The sequence below is a fragment of the Penaeus vannamei genome, chromosome 42, assembly GCF_042767895.1.
Source record: "Penaeus vannamei isolate JL-2024 chromosome 42, ASM4276789v1, whole genome shotgun sequence".
In the NCBI taxonomy this organism is placed as follows: domain Eukaryota; kingdom Metazoa; phylum Arthropoda; class Malacostraca; order Decapoda; family Penaeidae; genus Penaeus; species Penaeus vannamei.
In genome coordinates this window covers 1512543-1532542 of record NC_091590.1, presented here as the reverse complement: position 1 = coordinate 1532542, position 20000 = coordinate 1512543, and the positions used below count along the sequence as shown (strand labels likewise).

At 44.4% G+C, this 20000-nt stretch overlaps 1 protein-coding gene across 5 annotated transcripts in view; it reads right to left on the bottom strand.

Annotated features, from left to right (window-relative positions):
• The window catches only part of Smyd4-3 (SET and MYND domain containing, class 4, member 3), a 143906-nt gene that overhangs the window by 47661 nt on the left and 76245 nt on the right, over nucleotides 1-20000 (bottom strand). For 4 of the 5 annotated variants that reach the window (XM_070118727.1, XM_070118729.1, XM_070118728.1 and 1 more), the window contains exon 2: nucleotides 17177-17227. The exons of the other annotated variant lie outside the window; for it this stretch is intronic. In XM_070118727.1, the coding sequence (XP_069974828.1) occupies nucleotides 17177-17208 (32 nt within the window). In that variant the 5' untranslated portion in view covers nucleotides 17209-17227. The remainder of the gene's footprint in view (nucleotides 1-17176; nucleotides 17228-20000) is intronic. 5 annotated transcript variants of the gene reach the window in all.

The following is a 20000-nucleotide window of genomic DNA, read 5'->3' as shown; positions in this document are numbered from 1 at the left end:
CAGCGAAGGCGGTGCATGGTAGTAATTATTAAGCGCGAATATTATCATCATTATCGCGACGAAATTTAATTATTGACTTACCGAAAGGGTTGACATAACTCTAGCTTCACATGGCTTGTTGCATATGCCGTGGAATTAAACGTAAAGAGGTCATTGGCTTTTGTAAAAATCGGATAGCAATGTTAACGGCGCTAATAACGGTTGGAGATGACTGAACGTTCGCCATTAATCGAGGTATAATCCCAATTAATATTGCTAATCGCATTCATCGCATTTATAAAGGGATTAGAGGCAATGATGGGACAATCATTAGTGAGGGATTTTCGCATTTCTTTCTCGTGATAAATAGGATGATGATGATAAGAGATAAGAAGAAAAAAAGAAAACTATTTGCGATCTATTTTGAAGCATTACAGACTTCCTTCTGACACGTAAGCTGCTAAAAATAAGATACAGATATCGCATTTTTAAGCAAACGTCACTGAAAATCTAAAAACAACAACAGAGCAGCAATTAATCACATTAAAAGGTAGTTAGCACATTGATTTATCTTGACGGAATTGATTTTTTATTCAGGAAGAACTGTTGGGCGCCACACCCCTTTTTCCTAAGTGACGTTGCCCGCCGCCCGTGGGTCTGCAGGTCGCTCTTGCCTTGGGCCTTTCTCTACCCCTTTTGTTATCGGCGTTTCTGTCTCTTTCTCTCCTTGTCTGTTTCTGTTTCTGATTTTTGTTTCTGTTCGTTTTTGTTTCTCAGTTTTTTGGTTGTCTGCATGTCTCTGTCTGTCCTCCCTCTGTCTCTGTCTCTGTCTCTCATTCTCTCTCTTTCTGTCTCTCTCTCTCTCTCTCTCTCTCTCTCTCTCTCTCTCTCTCTCTCTCTCCTCCTCCTCTCCTCTTCCCTCCCTCTCTCTCTCCCTCTCCTACCCCCTTCTCTCTCCCTCCCTTCCTCTCCCTCCCTCCCTCTCCCCTATCCCTCTCCTCCCTCCCTCCCCTTATCCTCTCCCTCCCTCCCTCCTTCCTCCCCCTCTCCTCTCCTTCCCTCTCCCTCCCCCTCTCCCTCCGAGCCGAGATGTGACGCAAACGGCGACCTGACATAAGCGACAGAAGCGTCCGTGAGTGACTTCTCGTTATCTCACCCCGCCCCATTTCCCGCAGAATACAGGAGGTGTGACGCTGAGGTTCTTGGGGCGAGGAGCTCAGTCTGTCCCCGCGGAAGCTGTGGGGTTGGTTAGAGGTATTCTCTCTCTCCCTCTCTTGGCGACGTGTTGTTTGTGCGGAGAGAGTGGTTGGTTAAGGGTTGGGGTTGGGGTGGGGTGGGGTGGGGTGGGGTGGGGTTGAGGTGGGTTAGGTTGGGGTGGGGTGGGTTGAGGTGGGTTGGGGTGGGGTGGGTTAGGTTAGGTTAGGTTGGGGTGGGATGGGTTGAAGTGGGTAAGGGCGGGTGGGTTGGTGTTGACATTGGGGTAGGGTGGGGAGGGTGAGGTTAGGTTGAGGTGACTTGGGTTGGGTTAGGTTGAGGTAGGTTTGGGTGGGCTAAGTTGAGGGGGGGTTGGGTGAGGGTGTTAGGGTTAGGGAGGGGTGGGGTGCTTTGTTATTGAGATTTGAGTGGGTAAGGTTTATTAAATACCCCCCTCCCCTCCCCCCCCCCAAAAAAAAAAACATAATAAAAAAAATATAAATTCATTAACCAAGTTTCTCAGATGAATAGTTCACCGGTCGAGTGTGAACAAAAAAAAAAAAAAAAAAAAAAAATCTTTCGTTACTGGCAAGACAGGTCTGGTCTTGGCAAGGCTGCAACACTGGTCAATTGATAAGGTATCTTCAGGGAGAGCATAGAGCATAGTCAACAAGACGAACCTCATTCTGTTTTGTGCGGAGAGCGGCGGGGGGGGGGAGGGGGGAGTATCAATTTTTCAATTTTTCGGGGTTTTTTGTTCTGTTTGTTTCTTGTAATTACTTGATTTTATTTTTTGTCTCGTTTTTATGATGATTGTTTTTTATGTATCTGTCTGTATATTTTCTTAGCTGTATCTCTCTCTCTCTCTCTCTCTCTCTCTCTCTCTCTCTCTCTCTCTCTCTCTCTGTCTCTTTCTTTCTCTCTCTCTCTCTCTCTCTCTCTCTCTCTCTCTCTCTCTCTCTCTCTCTCTCTCTCTCTCTCTCTCTCTCTCTCTCTCTCTCTCTCTCTCTCTCTCTCTCTCTCTCTCTATCTATCTATCTATCTATCTATCTATCTCAACCTCTCTCTCTTTCTCTCTCTCTACCTATTTATCTGTATGTATTTGTGTGTGTAAGTATGCGTGTGTTATGTCATAGTTCCTCCTTCACAACAGAAAACGAGGAGAGGAGACGGGAGGGAGGAAGAGGGAGAGAGAGGAAGGAGGAGAGAATAAGCAATGCGATTAGGAGATGAAGAAGGAAAGCCACACTGAAGAACGAAGAGAGGAGACGAGAATAAGGGCAAAAAGAAAGAGAGAAAGGAAACGTGAAAGAGAATGGAGAAGTGACAGGGAGAAGAGAGGAGACGAGTATAAGAGAAAAAGTAAAAAAGAAAAAAGAGGAGAAAGAAAGGAAAAGCGAAAGAGAATGGAGAAGTAACAGGAAGGAGAGTGAAGACGAGAATAAAGGAAAAAGTAAAAGAAAAAAGAGGAGAAAGAAAAGAAAAGCGAAAGAGAATGAAGAAGTGACAGGGAGAAGAGAGAAGTGCAGGATGCCGACCGGGGCGCTGTGCTGGGAGTGAATTCCTGTGTTGCAACAAGAGGTCGGGGTGGCCTTGCAAAATGCTCGGAGGGGGCGACCTAAGAATGCAATGGCCATATTCAACTCGGGAGTGACTTTAAACCTCGATTCGACGCCGCTTCTCGTCACTTATTCTCTTATTCTCGTCTCCTCTCTTCGTTCGGGGGTTTCCCTCCTCACCTCCTAATCGCATTGCTTATTTCTCCTCCTTATCCCCCCTTCTCTCCTCCTTCCTCTCTCTTCTTCTTCCTCCCTCCCCTCTCCTCTCCTCGTTTTCTGTTGTGAAGGAGGAACTATGGCATAACACACGCATACCTACACACACAAATACACACAGATAAATAGGTAGAGTGAGAGACGAAAAACCGTGGCAATATTCAACACATTTAAACCTCGATTCGACGCCGCTTCTCATTATTTCATTATTTCCCGAGACAAAAAACCGAGCGAATTAAGACTCCATATAGACACCATTACAATTCCATATAGATACCATTAAGACCTTATAGATACCATTAAGACCTTATAGATACCATTAAGACCTTATAGATACCATTAAGACCTTATAGATACCATTAAGACCTTATAGATACCATTAAGACCTTATAGATACCATTAAGACCTTATAGATACCATTAAGACCTTATAGATACCATTAAGACCTTATAGATACCATTAAGACCTTATAGATACCATTAAGACCTTATAGATACCATTAAGACCATATAAATACCATAAAGAATCCGTATAGATACAATTACGATTCCAAAGAGATAGCATTAAGACTCTTATAAAGGGATAAGAGAATAAAAGAAGAAATCGAGTGGGAAAAAGGAAGAGAAAAATAGAGGATCGAACATATAAAGCAAAGAGGATCGAACAGGAAAAAAAACGAAGAGGATCGAACTGGAATTTAGAAAAAAGAGAGGATCGAACATGGAAGGCAAAGAGGATCGAACACGAACTAAAGAGGATCTAAAGAAAAATCATCTTATAGGAGAAAAAAAAACGAACTGAATAGATAAACAGAGAGGATAATAGAGGAAAAAACAAAAGAGGATCGCACAGGAAGCAAAAAAGGGATCGAACACGCATTCAAACTCCTTCATAGCCGGTCTAATCCCGAGGGCGTTCGAGCGAGATCCGCCAGGTGGCAGTGGCGGCGGGGAAGGGGGGGGGAGGGAGGGAGGGGGAGCCAGCGACGAGGGGGAGAGGAGGGGGCAGGGGGAGGTGATGAAGAGAGAGGGAGGGGCGACGATGGAGGGAGGGAGGAGGGGGAGGGACGGGGAGCAACGATGGAGGGAGGGAGAGGGGAGGGAGGAGGGGGGAGGGACAGGGAGCAGCGATGGAGGGAGGGAGGAGGGGGAGGGAGGAGGGGGAGGGGCAAGGAGCAGCGACGGAGGGAGGGGGCGAGAGAGGAGGGAGGGGATTGAGGGGGTGGGGGGGGGGGAAGCTGTCCTGAATAATGGATCGCTTACGGACCAAATCAACCCCGTAATTCCTTGAATACATTTTAGGTTCCATGCTGCCCCGACACTGTATTTACTCGGACCTTCCTCACCTTCCGGTCGAGAGGGAGAATGGGACGAAAAGCAACCCCGAGAATCAGATTTAATTCTGGTAATCTATATAAAAATAGGAAGGAGAAGGAGGAAGAAGAAGAAAAAAAAAAGAAAAAGAGGAAGAAGGGAGAGCACGAAGAAGGGGAGTAGGAAGAGGGAAGGAGGAGGGGAAGGAGAAGGAAGAGGAGCAGGAGCAGGAGGAGGAAGAAGGGGAAGGGGGTGCAGGAGGAAGGAAGGAGGGTGGAAGAGGAGGAGCAGGAAGAAGGGGAGTAGGAAGAGGAGGGGAAGGAGGAGGAGGAGCAGCAGCAGCAGGAGGAGGAGGAGGAGGAGGAGGAGGAGGAGGAGGAGGAAGGAATTACAAATCGGGCGGTTTGTGTGTATGACCTCGAGTTGTCGGTGTCTTTGCAAAGGAACGCCTTGGCTCCAATAGACTTCTTTGTCGTGTGAAATTGTGATTCAGTGACGTCGGCCTTTGTGCTGATGTCTGTTATCCTTGATGAGGGTTAGAGTAGTAAAAGTAATAAGAGAGAGAGAGAGAGAGAGGGAGAAAGAAAGAGAAATAGAGAGAGGGACAAGGAGAGAGAGAGGGAGGGAGGTAGAGGGAGAAAGAGATGAGGGGAAGGAGAGGGAGAGAAGAGAGAGACAGACAGACAGACAGACAGAAAGAGAGAGAGAGAGACAGACAGACAGACAGACAAACAGACAGACAGAAAGAGAGAAGACAGACAAACTGCGACAAAGACAAACAAACAGACAGAGACAGACAGTCAACCAATCCGAAACAAACCCAAAAATACCGAAAGGAAGAAGAAAAAAATATAAATAAAGAGAAGAGAAAGACGACACAAAAAAGCCGAAAGGAAGAAATGAAAATATAAATAAAACGAAAGAGAAGGGAAAAACGAGCAAAACAAACGGAATAAAGTCAAGCCGGATAAATAGAGATGGAAAGCGAACCGGCGAGGTGTGAATGAAACTATAAAAGCGATTGAATGAGAGAGAGAACAGAAACGCCAGTGAAAGAGTCCATTCATGAATCACCCACTCCAGCCCACCCCCCGCCCACCTCTACCCACCCCCTTCCACTCTAGCCCACCCCCCGCCCACCCCTACCCACCCTTCCACTCCAGCCCACCCCGTAAACCCACCCCAATCCCATCCCTTCCACTCACGCCCACCACCTTCCACTCCAGCCCACCCCACCTATCCCTACCCCCTCCCACTCACCCCTTCCACTCCAGCCCACCCCCACCTACCCCCTAACCCCTCCCACCCCCGTCCCAGCCACCCCTACCCCTCCCGCCCACCCCCTTACACTCCCGCCCACCCCCGCCCACCCCCACCACCTCGGGCCATTCCGCTGGGCTGCGAGGGAGGTCCCCACGCCCACCCTCCTTCTCCTCACCGCCCACAACTCTCCTCTTTGCTCCTCTTTATATCCTCATTTTCCTATTTTTTTGGTTTATTTTTTCTCTTCCTTACTGATTCTCGCATTTTTTTTCTTATTTACTCTTTCTACCCTCTTCTCTTATTCTTCTTCCTCCTTTTATTTATTCTTTCCACACTCTTCTCTTTTTCTTCTTCCTCCTTTTCTCTTATTTTTCTTCCTCCTTTTTCTGTCTCCTCCATCTTCCTCTTATCATTCCTCCTCTTCGTCTCTTCCCTATCCTCCTTCTTCTCTTCCCATCCTTCCTTTCACTCGTCTCTCTTTCATATATTCCTTTACTCTTCCTTATTCCTTTTCTAATTTCCTTCCTCTTCTTCCTCCTCTCTCCCTTCCTCCTCCAATCCTCTCTCTCTTCCTTATCTAACTCTTCCTTTTCCTCCTTCTATTACTATTCTCTCCTCATCTGACCCCTCTCTCTCCCTCCCCTCTCCTCCCCTTCTGTCTCTCCTTCCCTTCACCTCTCCTCCTCTCCTCCCTTCTCTCCCTCTCTCTCCTCCCCTCCGCTCCCCCTCTCCTCCCCTCATATGACCCCCTCTCTCCCTCCCCTCCCCTCCACTCCCCCCTCTCCTCCCCTTTACTCACCCTCCTCCTCCCCATAGAGAGACTCCCCTCCACCCCACCCCTTTTGTCTCAATCCCTCCGGAAGCGAGCGGCCTCCCTCCTCCTCTTCCTTCTCCTCCTCCTCCTCCTTCTTCTTCCTGTCCCTCCTCCTCTTTTTCTATTTCTCCTCTTCTTCCTCCTCCTCCTTCCTTCTTCTTACTGTTCCTCCTCCTCTTTTCTATTTCTCCACCTCTTCTTCTTCCTCTTCTTCTTTTTCCTTCTCCTCCTTCTCTTCCTCCTGCCCCTCCTCCTCCTCCTCGTCTTCTTCCTTCCCCTCCTCCTCCCCCTCCTCCTCCACCTCCTCCCCTTCCTCCCCCTCCTCCTCCTCCACCCCCTCCTCCTCCCCCTCTTCCTCCCCTCCCCCTCCCTCCTCCTCCTCCCACTCTTCCTCCCCCTCCTCCTCCTCTTCCTCCCCTCTCCTCCTCCTCCTCCCTCCTCCCCCTCTCCCTCTTCATCCTCCTCCTCCCTCCTCCTCCTCCCCTCTTCCCCTTCCCCTTCCCCTCCTCCTCCGCCTCCTCCTGAAGGTCGCTGGCCATGTGCTTCCAGGGAGGGCCATGGGTATGGGCGTGAGGGGAATGTGGGAAAGAGGTCTTGGGTATGTGATTAGGGGCAGGAGGGGCACCACCTCCTTCTTCTTCCTCTATTCCTCTATTCCTTATCGCTCTCGTTTTTTTCCTTCTCCTTCTCTCATTTCTTTCTTTTTTTTATGATTTTCGCTATTCCCTTCCTCCTCGTCGTCTCTTTCATCTTCCTTTCTCTTCCTTCTCTTTCCTTCCTCCTTCTTCCATACCCCTCCCCTTCCTCCTCCTCCTCCTTCCTCCTTCTTCCTTCCCCCCTTCCGCCTCCCTTCTCCCTCCCTCCTCCATCTCCCCTCCCTTCCCCTCCTCCTCCTCCCCTCCTCCTCCTCCCCTCCAACCCCTCCCCCTTCCCCCTCCTCCTCCCTCTTCCCTCTATCCTCCTTCCTCCTTCCCCCTCCTCCTTCTCCCCCCTCCTCCTTCCCCTTCCTCCCCCTTCCCTCCCTCCTCCACCCCTTCCCTTATTCTCTGTTTATCCTCCTCCTCTGCTTCTTCCTCCTCAAGTGGCCGATTCGAGATAAGTAAGTGGCACTCAGGCCCTCGAGGATGAGGGTGCCAGCGTGTCACTCTCGGCCGTCATCTGGGGGGGGGGAGGGTCGAGTATTCTCTGTGATTTCGTGTTGCTGGTGTTGTTGTTGGTTGTATTGTATTGTTGTTTGTTGTTGTTGTTTGTGTTGTTGATGTTGTTGGTTATGTTGTGTTGTTGTTTGTTGTTGTTGTTCGTGTTTGGTTTTGTTGTTATTTGTTGTTGAAAGTATTTTTATATTTCGTGTTGTTGCTTGTATTGTGTTGTTGTTTGTTGTTGTTGGTGTTTCGTTTTGTTGTTATTTGTTGTTGAAAGTATTTTTATATTTCGTGTTGTTGCTTGTATTGTGTTGTTGTTTGTTTGTTTGGTTTTGTTGTTATTTGTTGTTAAGGGAGTATTTTTATTTCGTGTTGTTGGTGTTGTATGTTGTTGTTTGTACTATGTTGTTGTTAATAATTCGTGTTGTTGATGTTGTTGGTTGTGTTGTTGTTGTTTTTTTTGTTGTTGTTATTTGTTGTTGAAAGAGTATTTCTTATTTCCTGTTGTTGCTTGTATTGTGTTGTTGGTTATGTTGTTGTTTGTTTTTGTTGTTATTTGTTGTTAAGAGAATATCTTTTTATTTCGTGTTGTTATTTGTTTGTTTGTTTTTGACGAGAGAGAGAGAGACTGTTTGTCTTCCGGGGGAGAAGGGGGGAAGAGGAAGAAGAAGAGAAAGAGGAAGAGGAAGAGAAGAAGGAAGAGGAGCAAGAGGAACAAGAAGAGGAGGAGGAGGAGAAGAAGAAGAAGATTTAGTAGAAAGAGGAAGAGGGAGATGAGAAAGAGGAATAGGAAGAGGGATGAAGAGGAGGAGGAGGAGGGGGAGGAGAAGGAGGAGGCGGAGGAGGAGGAGGAGGAGGAGGAGGAAGAGGAGGAGGAGGAGGGAGGGAGGGAGGGAGGGAGAGGGGGAAGGGGAGGAGGAGGGGGACTTAAGGAGGGTCATTTACAAACAAATGAAGGGAGAAGGTACAAAGACACACCTTGGGCATCTACAAGTATAATGTCTTATTTTTGTTTCTGTTTTAAATTCTTAAGTGTTTCTGCTTTATTTCTTTTTACCTCTTTCATTTCGCTTACATATTTCTGTCTCTTTCTCTTTCCCTCTCTTTCTCACTTTCGTTCTCTCTCTCTCTCTCTCTCTCTCTCTCTCTCTCTCTCTCTCTCTCTCTCTCTCTCTCTCTCTCTCTCTCTCTCTCTCTCTCTCTCTCTCTCTCTCTCTCTCTCCCTCTCTCCCTCCCTCCCTCCCTCCCTCCCTCCTCCTTCCCTCCCTTTCTTCCTTCTTCTCTCTCCTCCCTCCTTCCTACCTACCCTCCTACCCCCTCTCTCTTTTACACACACACACACACACACACACACACACACACACACACACACACACACACACACACACACACACACACACACACACAAACTCACCCCCACACACACACACACCCACACCCACCCACCCACACACCCACCCACCCACACACACACACACACACACACACACACACACACACACACACACACAAACACACCCCCACCCTCACACCCCTACACACACATACACACACACACACATACATACACCCCGATATTTACCCCTCTCACACGCCCTATCAATGTCTGCATACTAAAATACCAGGCCATACCACAACCCAAGTATAGACGTGTACCATGTGACGACATAGGAAGGCAAGACTAAGGTATATACTGCTGGTGTAACTTGATATAATATCTGCTATACTACACTGTAGGTATATCGTACTATGTCATGTTTATTGTGCTATACTATGCTGTGTTGAATTATGGTAATATGAAGAATATATGGTATAATATCGTGTTATATTATATGATATTCTGTGCTATATTATACTGCGGTGCACTATGCTTTGCTTTACTATACGGTCTACCATAAAAAATGAACTCTACTTTCCTCTCCTTTCCCTTTTCCTGCCCTTCCCTCCCTCCTCCCCTCTCCCTTCTTCTTTCCTTTCCTCTCCTCACCTCTCCTCCTTTCCCTTCTCCTCCTCTCCCTTCTTCCTCCCTTCTCGTTCCTCTCCTCCTCTCCCTTCTTCTCTCCTCTCCTCTCCTTCCTCTTCTCCTTCTTCTCCCTTCTCCTCTCCTCCTCTCCCTTCTTCTCCCTCTCTCCTTTCCACTCCTCCCCTCCCATCACCTCTCCTCTCCTCCCTTCTCCCTCCTCCTTCTCCTCCTCCTCCTCCTCTCCTCCCCTCCTTCCCCCTCCCCTCCTCTCCTCCCCTCGCCTCCCCTCTCCTCCTCTCTCCTCTCCTCCCTCTCCCCTCTCCTCCTCTCTTCTCCCCTATCACACATAATATACTAAAATATAGTATCTTCTCTACGGCGCCTTTAGTACCCAAGTGTCTGCTCGTGGGCGGCTTGGTGTAAAACTGAACAGGTGTATACAAAATGTGACCTTGCGATTAATTTGGGTAAATAGGTAGGGGGTATAGGGTGGAGAGAGAGAGAGGAAGAGAGAGAGAGAGAGGGAGAGAGAGAGAGAGAGAGAGAGAGAGAGAAAGAGGGAGAGAGAGAGAGAGAGAGAGAGAGAGAGACAGAGAGAGAGAGAGAGAGAGAGAGAGAGAGAGAGAGAGAGAGAGAGAGAGAGAGGGAGGAGAGAAAGGTGTTGAGGAGGAAGGGAGGGAGGGAGGGAGGAGGGAGGGAGGGAGGGAGGGAGGGAGGGTGGGAGGGAGGAAGAGAGAGAGAGAGGAGAGAGAGAGAGAGGAGAGAGAGAGAGAGAGAGAGAGAGAGAGAAGAGAGAGGGAAAAGATGGATGGAGGGGGGAGATTGAGAGAGAGAGAGAGAGAGAGAGAGAGAGAGAGAGAGAGAGAGAGAGAGAGATTGAGAGAAAGAGAAAGAGAAAGAGAGAAAGATAAAAGATAAAAAGATATAGATAGATAGAGAGAGAGAGAGAGACAGACAGACAGACAGATGGATAGAGAGATAGAGAGAAAGAGAGAGAGAGAGAAAAAAAAAAACAGAGAAAGAGCGAAACCAAAACAGAAATGACCCCCCCTCCAAAAAAAAACAAAAAAACGTTTCTCCCTAGCAAAAACACACAAAAAGAGTCAAATGAACCGTTTCATGAAATGCTCTTTGGCTCCTCGCATTTCGGAGCCAAATACCCGGAGGCGATCTTGCTGACGCCACTTCCCTCGGCCGTTTAATGGCTCTCAGTGCTGACGATTCTAATGGTGTCAACACTCTGGCACTTCCTCACCCTCTCCCTCTTCTCCTCTTCTGCTTTTCTTATCTTTTTCATTCGTTTCTCTTCTTTCTTTATCTCTTCTTTTTCATTTGTATCTAGTCTTCCTTTCTTTCTTCTTGTCTCTTTTGTTTTTCTTCTCCCATTCTCTCTTCTTCTTCTTCCTTCGCTTGCTCTTCTTCCTATCTCTCTTCTTGTCTCTTTGCTTCTCTTCTCTCATTCTCTCTTCTTCTCCCTTCGCATGCTCTTCTTCCTATCTCTCTTCTTATCTCTCCCCTTCTCTTCTCCCTTTCTCCCCTTCTCCCTTCGCTTCTCCCCCTCCTCCTCCCTTTACCCCCTCTCCCTTTTCCCCCCCTTCCTTCTTCCCCTTCTTTCTTTCTCCCTTTCCTCCTCTTTTTCTCTCCTCTTCTCCTCCTTCTCTCTTCCTCCTCTTTTTGCCTTTTTCTGATGCTTCTTTCTATCTTTGCCTCATCTCTCCTTCTCCTCTTTCTTTTCCTTCTGTCATTCGTATTCATTGTTCTCTCTCCTTATCTTCTACTCCTCCTCATTCTCCCAATCCTGCTCCTCCCTCACTCTTTTCTTGCTTCACCCTTCTTTCTCCTCATCCCTCCCTTACTCTCCGTTATCCTGTTCCTTCCTCACCCTTGTCTCTTATTCTCCTTCTCCTCCCTTCTCCTGTTCCTACATTCCTCTCCTCACTTCCGCTCCTCTCCCTTCTCTTCTCTTGCTTTCTCCTTCTCCTTCCTCTCTCTCCCTTACCTCGTTATTCCTCTCACCCTCACTCTTTCTCCTTCACCCTTCCCCTCTCCTCTCTTCTCCTTCTCCTTCCCTCCTGCCTCCTTTCTCTCTTCCCTCTCCTCTCCTCACTTCGTCTCCGCTCTCTTTCCTCCTTCCTCCCTCTCCTCTCTCTTTTCCCTTCCCCTCTCTTTCCCTCCTCTTTCCCTCCCCCTCTCTCTCTCATCCCTCCCCCCAACCTCTCCCCTGTCTCCCTCCCTCCTACCTCCATCCCTCCCCCCGTACCCTTCCCCCTTCCCTCCCTCTCCCTGCCAGCTACCCCCTCCCTCCCCGACAGGTACGAGGTGCGACAGGTGAATGTTGTCTGTGGATGGCTTAATCACTGACACGGGAGGGCCGTGGGGAGTGCACGGCTGTCTTCACTCTCTCTCTCTCTCTCTCTCTCTCTCTCTCTCTCTCTCTCTCTCTCTCTCTCTCTCTCTCTCTCTCTCTCTCTCTCTCTCTCTCTCTCTCTTTTGCTTTCTCTCTCTCTCTCTTATTACTGTTTCTCTTTCTGTTTTTTCTCCCTCGCTCTCTCTCTCTCTCTTGCTTTCTCTCTCTCTCTTATTACTGTTTCTCTTTCTGTTTCTCTCTCACTTTTACTTTCTCTCTATCTTTTGCTTTCTCTCTCTCTCTCTTATTTCTGTTTCTGCTTCTGCTTCTGCTTCTCTCTCTCTCTCTCTCTCTCTCTCTCTCTCTCTCTCTCTCTCTCTCTCTCTCTCTCTCTTTGTCTCTGTTTATGCTTCTGCTTCTGTTTCTCTCACTCTCTCCCTCTCTCTTTTTCACTTTCTCTCTGTTTCTCTGTCTGCTTCTGGTTCTGTTTCTCACTCTCTTTCTCTGTCTCTGTTTCGGCTTCTGCTTGTTTCTCTCTTTCTCGCTCTTTCTTTTTTTTCTCTTCATCTCTCTGTCGTTCGCTTTCTAGCTGACTGACTGACAGACTGACAGACAGACAGACAGACAGACAGACAGACAGACAGACAGACAGACAGACAGACAGACAGACAGACAGACAGACAGACAGACTGTCATATCTATCTATCTCTATCTATCTATCTTTCTTCCTTCTCCCTCTCCTCTCTCCTCTTCGCTACATATCCATTTTTTCCTTTCATTCTCCCTTACATGAAAAAAAAGTTATTTTCCCTCTTAAATCTCTCCTTTCGGTAGCGCTAAGGATGATATCACCGTGTTGAGTCTTGTCATAAAGAGACTAAAAGGATTTAAGGGTAGAAGGGTAGCGATGTGCGAGGATTAAAAGGGATTAAAAAAAAAGAAAAAAAATTGTGAGAGACAGCGAGGGTTGGGGGTTGGGGGGAGGGGGAGGGGGTCCATCAGATGACGTAGGGGTAGGGGGTAGGGAGGGGGAGGGGAGGGGGTGGGGGGTCGAGAGTGATTCCAAGAGAAATCCCGTTTTCTTTAAAAAGAAAGAAAGATGGAAAGAAAGCAAGGAAAAAAAAACTCTATTTAAAAGCTATAGAGCACTCGGGGAGCTCTTAACTAAGTGTCTAAATGCAGAAGTATACCTAATTTCTTTATTTTTTTTCTGAAGCAGTCATTCATGGTCGAAAATCCAGTCATTAATGGACGAAAATATATACGTATACCACTTTTTTTCTAAAGCACTTGTCGATGTTTCTTTTCTTCTTCTTTTTTTTTTTTTTTTTTTTTTTTTTGAAGCAGTCACTCATGGCCGAAAATCCAGTCCCGAAATATATACGTAAACCACATTTTTTTTTTCTAAAGCACTTGTCGATGTCTAAGAATCTAGGCATGAAATACCTAAGTATACCATATACTATACTATATCTAACAATATATATATATATATTATACTATACTATATTATAATATACTATATCTAATATAAGTATACCATATCTTAATTTCTGTTATAATTTATTTATGTCACGAAAATTTGCTGATATGCATCCACTGAGAAATAAATTAATTTAGCGATAAATAGATAAATAGATACAGTAAATAAATACAGCTTATTACAATTCATTCGCCGTTTGTGATAGAGAATAAAAAAATAAATATAACAAAAAATAATCAATGAAAATAAACAAATTAATAAATGGAAAAAGAAAGACATAAACAAATCAAATAAAATCAGATAATATAAATAAACAAAAAAAGCAACAAAACAATTAATAATAATAAAAAAATAATAAATAAATACAAATAATAAAATAGAATAAACAAATAAAAATCAATCAATAAAAAATAGAATAAACAAATAGATAAATAAATAAATAGTTAAAATACTAGAGGCTGGACTTACCTCCGAGTGCTGTGAGGTGGAATAACTTACCTTTCCCGAGAGACGTGACTTACCTTGAGGGTTAACTTAAGTGGTTCTATCTTACTTTTTTTTAAATCTATATCTTATTCTTTTTTTCCTTTTTTCTAATTTTTATTTTGACTCTTTACGTTTGCTTTCTTCTTTTTCCATTTTTTATTTTTCTTTACTTTTTATTTTGACTCTACTTTTCTTTTCTTCTTTTTTTCCTTTTTTATTTACTTGATTATTTTCATTACCCTTTTTATTAAATTTCATTTTTTTCTACTTTTTTCTTTTGGTTTTCATATTTGGTAATTCATTCCTATAAGAAAAATAATGAAAAATATAAAAGAATAAAATGAAATAAAATCAAATTCACAAATTATCAAATAGATTTACGATTAGAGAAAGAAAATACACGAGTTAAATTCCTACTTTTTTCCTACTCTCAACTTATACTTACAAAATACACGTCAATAAGTAAGTAAAAGTAAGTAATTCAAACACAAACAACATCTCAAACCCGAATAAAGTTACATCTACAGGGAAAGTAAACAACTAAACAACAACAATCCGTAATTTACAAACAAACAAACAAATACAAAACAAAAACAATACTTAAAATGCAAATAAACAAATACAAAACAACAACAATACTTAAAATGCAAATAAACAAATACAAAACAACAACAATACTTAAAATGCAAATAAACAAATACAAAACAACAACAATACTTAAGATGTAAATAAACAAATACAAAACAACAACAATACTTAAAATGCAAATAAACAAATACAAAACAACAACAATACTTAAGATGCAAATAAACAAATACAAAACAACAGATAATAAATTCGCAACATGTAACGAAACACATAAACAAGTAAACAAACAACAACAACAGAGAAACAAGTACATACGTAAGCAAAGAGGTACTCTAGACGGAATATTGGAAAACCTCAATAAAAATAAGTGAGCGAAAAATTGGGAAGAAGACGAAAAGAAAATGAATAAAAAATGTAAATACGGTCGAATACAGAAAGGGAAGAAGAGTGAAGAAGGAGAAAGAAAGGGAAGAGAGGAGAGAGGACATAAGAAAGGAAAAAGAAGCAAGAATAAGAATTTAAAAAATTCTCGAAAAAGAGGTAGGACCGTTTTATAAAACAAGACAAGAAAAAAAAGAAAACCAGTTGAGAAAGAAGGAAGAAGGGAGAGAAAAAAGGAAGAAGAGGAGGAGACAAAATCGATTTCACGCTCATTTGCAAAATCTAACGAATGGGAGGGAAGAGGAGAGAGGGAAGAGGAGAGAGAGGGACGAGGAGAGAGGGGAAGAGGAGAGAGAGGGACGAGGAGAGAGAGGAAGAGGAGACCAGAATAGAGAGAAAGAGAGAGAAAATAAGGGGAGGGAATGGAAAGAAAGAGAAAAAGGAGAAAGAAAGAGCTAAAGAGAGCGAGAGTGAGAAAGAGAAACAAGACCAACCAAGAAAAAGGCAAAACATAAGAAAAACAGCGAAAAAAGAAAGAGGCAGAAGCCAGACATAGAGAGAGATAGAGAGAGAGAGAGAGAGAGAGAGAGAGAGAGAGAGAGAGAGAGAGAGAGAGAGAGAGAGAGAGAGAGAGAGAGAGAGAGAGAGAGAGAGAGAGAGAGAGACAGAGAGAGAGACAGAGACAGAGAGACAGAGAGACAGAGACAGAGAGAGAGAGAAGAAGAAGAAAACGGAGACAGAACCCAGACACAGAAAAAGCGAAAGAGAAGAAGAAGGAGAGAGAAAGAGAAAGCAGCATCCGATTACCTCCTGTCCCCTTCGCTGCAACTCAAGATGACACTCAAAACTCATCTCAAAAAAGGGGTTTTAGTTGTTGAATAAAAGTAACTTAGAGGAGAGTTGTGTCTCGTTTGACTTATTCGAGTAAATTAATTGCTCTTCTGGACGGTATGTGTGGGTGTGGGTGGGTTGGGGTGGGTTGGGGTGGGTGGGTTAGTGGAGGGAGGTGGGTGGGTGGAGGTATGTGTATGTGTGTGTGGGTGGGTTGGGGTGGGTGGAGGTATGTATATGTTTGTGTGGGGGTGGGAGGGAGGGAGGGAGAGGAGAGAGAGAGAGAGAGAGAGAGAGAGAGAGGGAGAGACAGAGAGAGAGAGAGAGACAGAGAGAGAGAGAGAGAGAGAGAGAGAGAGAGAGAGAGAGAGAGAGAGAGAGAGAGAGAGAGACAGACAGAGAGACAGAGAGACAGAGAGACAGAGACAGAGAAGAAGAAGAAAAAGGAGACAGAACCCAGACACATAAAAAGCGAAAGAGAAGAAGAAGAAGGAGAGAGAAAGAGAAAGCAGCATCCGATTACCTCCTGTCCCCTTCGCTGCAACACAAGATGACATTCAAAACTCATTAGTTGTTGAATAAAAGTAACTTAGAGGAGAGTTGTGTCTCATTTGACTTATTCGAGTAAATTAATTGCACTTCTGGACGGTATGTGTGGGTGTGGGTGGGTTGGGGTGGGTTGGGGTGGGTGGGTTAGTGGAGGGAGGTGGGTGGACGGAGTATGTGTATGTGTGGGTGTGGGTGGGTTGGGGTGGGTGGAGGTATGTATATGTTTGTGTGGGGGTGGGAGAGGGAGGGAGGGAGGGAGGGAGGGAAGGAGAGAGAGAGAGAGAGAGAGAGAGAGAGAGAGAGAGAGAGAGAGAGAGAGAGAGAGAGAGAGAGAAGAGAGAGAGAGAGAGAGAGAGAGAGAGAGAGGGAGGAGAGAGGGGGGGAGAGGGAAGAGAGAGAAGAGAGAGAGAGAGAGAGAGAGAGAGAGAGAGAGAGAGAGAGAGAGAGAGAGAGAGAGAGACAGACAGACAGACAGTCAGACAGAGAAACAGAGAATAAAGACAGATATAATGAAATAAAGACAGGCAGAGTGATAATAAAATAATCAGAAAAGGAAAACGAAAATAAGGAACCAAAAACACCCAAATTTCATATGCAAAGAAAACTAACTTTTGAGAAAAAAAAAACAATCGCATTCTTTTAAAATTCCAATCTGTTGCTCCAGCTCAGGGAAGGGACCATTGCTATAAAAGATTTACAGGAATTAACGATAAACTCCACAGATATATAAGAATAAAATTGTACCAAGGAAAAAAAAAGAAAAGAAAAATGAAAAATCTTGTACATGGGGAGGAAAAGAGAAGGAATACATTAGTAACTCAAAACTGATAAAACCTTCTAGATTAAAAAATACCAAAGATATACATATACATATATTAGTAACTCCTGAAACTCTAAAAACATTCGTAAATCAAGTGAGAAAACAGATGATTAGCATAAAGTCTGCCATGCGGAGAGACTACACACACACACACACACGTACACACACACGCACACACATGGTCCACACATGGTTTTGCCTTCCACATGGACCACATGAACCGCATGACGTCCGGGTCGAATTCTTACTTCAGAAGAGGTGCTTCTATTGCATTCGCCATGCTGACAGGTCGCTGAAGTCTGGAGGGGAAATGTTGATGGAGAAATGGGTCAGATTACGAAGAAAAAATGGGAAAATGGGAGAGAGGATGATAATCGAAAGAAATAAGTCAGATTTGAAGATTTTTTTGCCTGTGGGGAAAATTATAGAAAAATGAAAGTACGAGAGAGTGATAATGAAAATGGAGAAATAGGTCAGATTAGGAGGAAAAAAGGGAAAATAGGAGAGAGAATGATAATGGAAAGAAACATGTCAGATTTGAAGGTTTTTTGCCTGTGGGGAAAATTATAGAAAAATAAAAGGACAAGAGAATGATAATGAAAATGGAGAAATGGGTCAGATTAGGAGGAAAAAAAAGAAAATGGGAGAGAGAATGATAATGGAAAGAAACATGTCAGATTTGACGATTTTTTGCCTGTGGGAAAAATGATAGAAAATGAGTGAGAATGAAAATGGAGAAATGGGTCAGATTACGATGAAAAAGGGAAAATAGGAGAGAGAATGATAATGGAAAGAAATAAGTCAGATTTGAAGATTCTTTTGCCTGTGGGAAAAATGATAGAAAATGAGAGGGAAAATGTTGATGGAGAAATGGGTCAGATTACGATGAAAAAGGGAAAATGGGAGAGAAAATGATAATAAAAAGAAACAAGTCAGATTTGAAGGTTTTTTGCCTGTGGGGAAAATGATAGAAAATGACGAGGAAATAATAAGAAATTTTTAAAAAAGTTAAAAATGAGACGAAATAGAAACATGAAATAACATTTTAAAAAATACCCTCTCGTAGCATACAAACAAACAAACAGACACAAACGTAAATAAAAAGAAATTCACTTACGACCTAATCAGATAGAAGAGAAAAAATAATAATATATACATCATTTCGAAACGAGAAACGTCAAGATTCCTCAGATGAACCATGATAGGAACGTCATGGGGGGGGGGGGGAGGTGGAAGAGGTGGGGAGGGGAGAGGAAGGAAGGAGGTGGGTGAGAGGGGGGAGGTGGAAGAGGTGGGGAGGGGAGAGGAGGAAAGAGGTGGGAGGTAGGGGAAGGGAGGAAGGAAGGAGGTGGAAGAGGTGGGGGGAAGGGAGGAAGGAGGTGGTTGGGGGAGGGGAGGAGATGGGGAGGAAGGAAGGAAGGAGGTGGGGAAGTGGGAGTGGGAGAGGAGGCGGGTGAGAGGGGGAGGGGGATGGGGGGGGAGTGGTATGCTGAAGTGGTATGTCACAGGTTATCTACAATGGAGTCTTGGAAGGTAAAGTGAGATGCGGTGTTAGACACTGGTTTTCTAAGTGTATCTGGGGTTTCTTTTTCTTTTTCTTTTTTTTTTCTCTTTCTTTATCGCCCTCTATCTCTTTTCTTTTCTCTCTCTTTTTTCGTTATTTCTCTCTCTTTTCCTCTTTCTTCTCTGTCTCTGTCTCTCTCTCTCTCTCTCTCTCTCTCTCTCTCTCTCTCTCTCTCTCTCTCTCTCTCTCTCTCTCTCTCTCTCTCACTCTTTCTTTCTCTCTCTTCCCTCCCTTCCATCCTCCCACATAAACAAACGAAGAAAACCAACCAAACAAACCAAACAATCAAATAAACAAACAAACAAACAACACATTACGGCCACTTCCTCCCTCTCCTCCGCTTGGGAGAGTGAGGAGGAGGTGAAAATAGAAAAATATTTATCTCTCGTCTTCCCCCCCCCTGCCTCTTTTTTTTTAAACCGGGAAGGGTGGGTGGGGAGGAGGGTGGGGTGGGAAGGAGGTGAGGTAGGGGGGGGAAGGAGGTGGGAGGAAGGAGGTGGGTGGGGTTGGGAGGTAGGGGAAGGGAGGAAGGTGGGGGGAGGTGGGTGGGGGAGGTGGGTGGGGAAGGGAGGTGGAAGGAGGAGGTGGGTGGGTGGGGAAGGGAGGGAGGGAAGGAGGTGGGGAGGGGAGAAGGAAGGAGGAAGGAAGGGGTGGGTGGGGGGAGGTGGGAGGAGGTGGAAGAGGGGAGGGGGAAGGAGGAGGGAGGAGGAGGTGGAAGAGGTGGGGAGGGGAGGGGAGGCGGGTGATAGGGGGAGGGGGGGCGAGTCGCAAAACCGTACGTCAAGAATATTCTCATTCTTGTGAGATGAAGGAAGCTCTCAGTAACTTTTCTTTTTCTTTTTCTTTTTTGTTTTTGTTTTAGTTTTCGTTTTTGTTTTTGTTTTCTTACTTTTTTTGTAAGACGGAAGGAGATGGAGAGAAAAGAAAGGAAATGAGGAGAGAGGGATAGATAGATAGATGATAGATAGATACACAGATAGATAAATAGATAGAGAGAAAGATAGATAGATAGATAGATGACAGATAGATATAAATTGAGGAAGAGGGAAGAAGTTGAAGAGGAAAACGAATAGAAAGACGAAGCAAAAGGCGAAGAGGAAGACGAAAGGGAAGGAGATGAGGACGAAGAAGAAAAGAAGATAAAGGGAGAGGAAGAATAAGATGAACTGAACCAAAGGGAAGAAGATGAGGACAAAGTAGAAAAAAGAGAAGAGGAAAAAAGAAGAAGAAAAAGGAAAAAGAAGAACAAAGGAAGAAAAAGAACAGAACATCAAAGAAGAAAAGTTTTAAAATAAACAACAAAAACAAAAAAACAAAAATCATGAAAAAATAAAGAAGCAGAAGAAGAAGAACGAAAAGAAGAAGAAAAAGAAGAACAAGTGAATAGAAGAAGAAGGGAAAATAATAATAATAATAATAATGATAATGATAATAATAATAATAATAATAATAATAATAATAATAATAATGATAATAATAATAAGAAGAAGGAGATAATAATAATAATA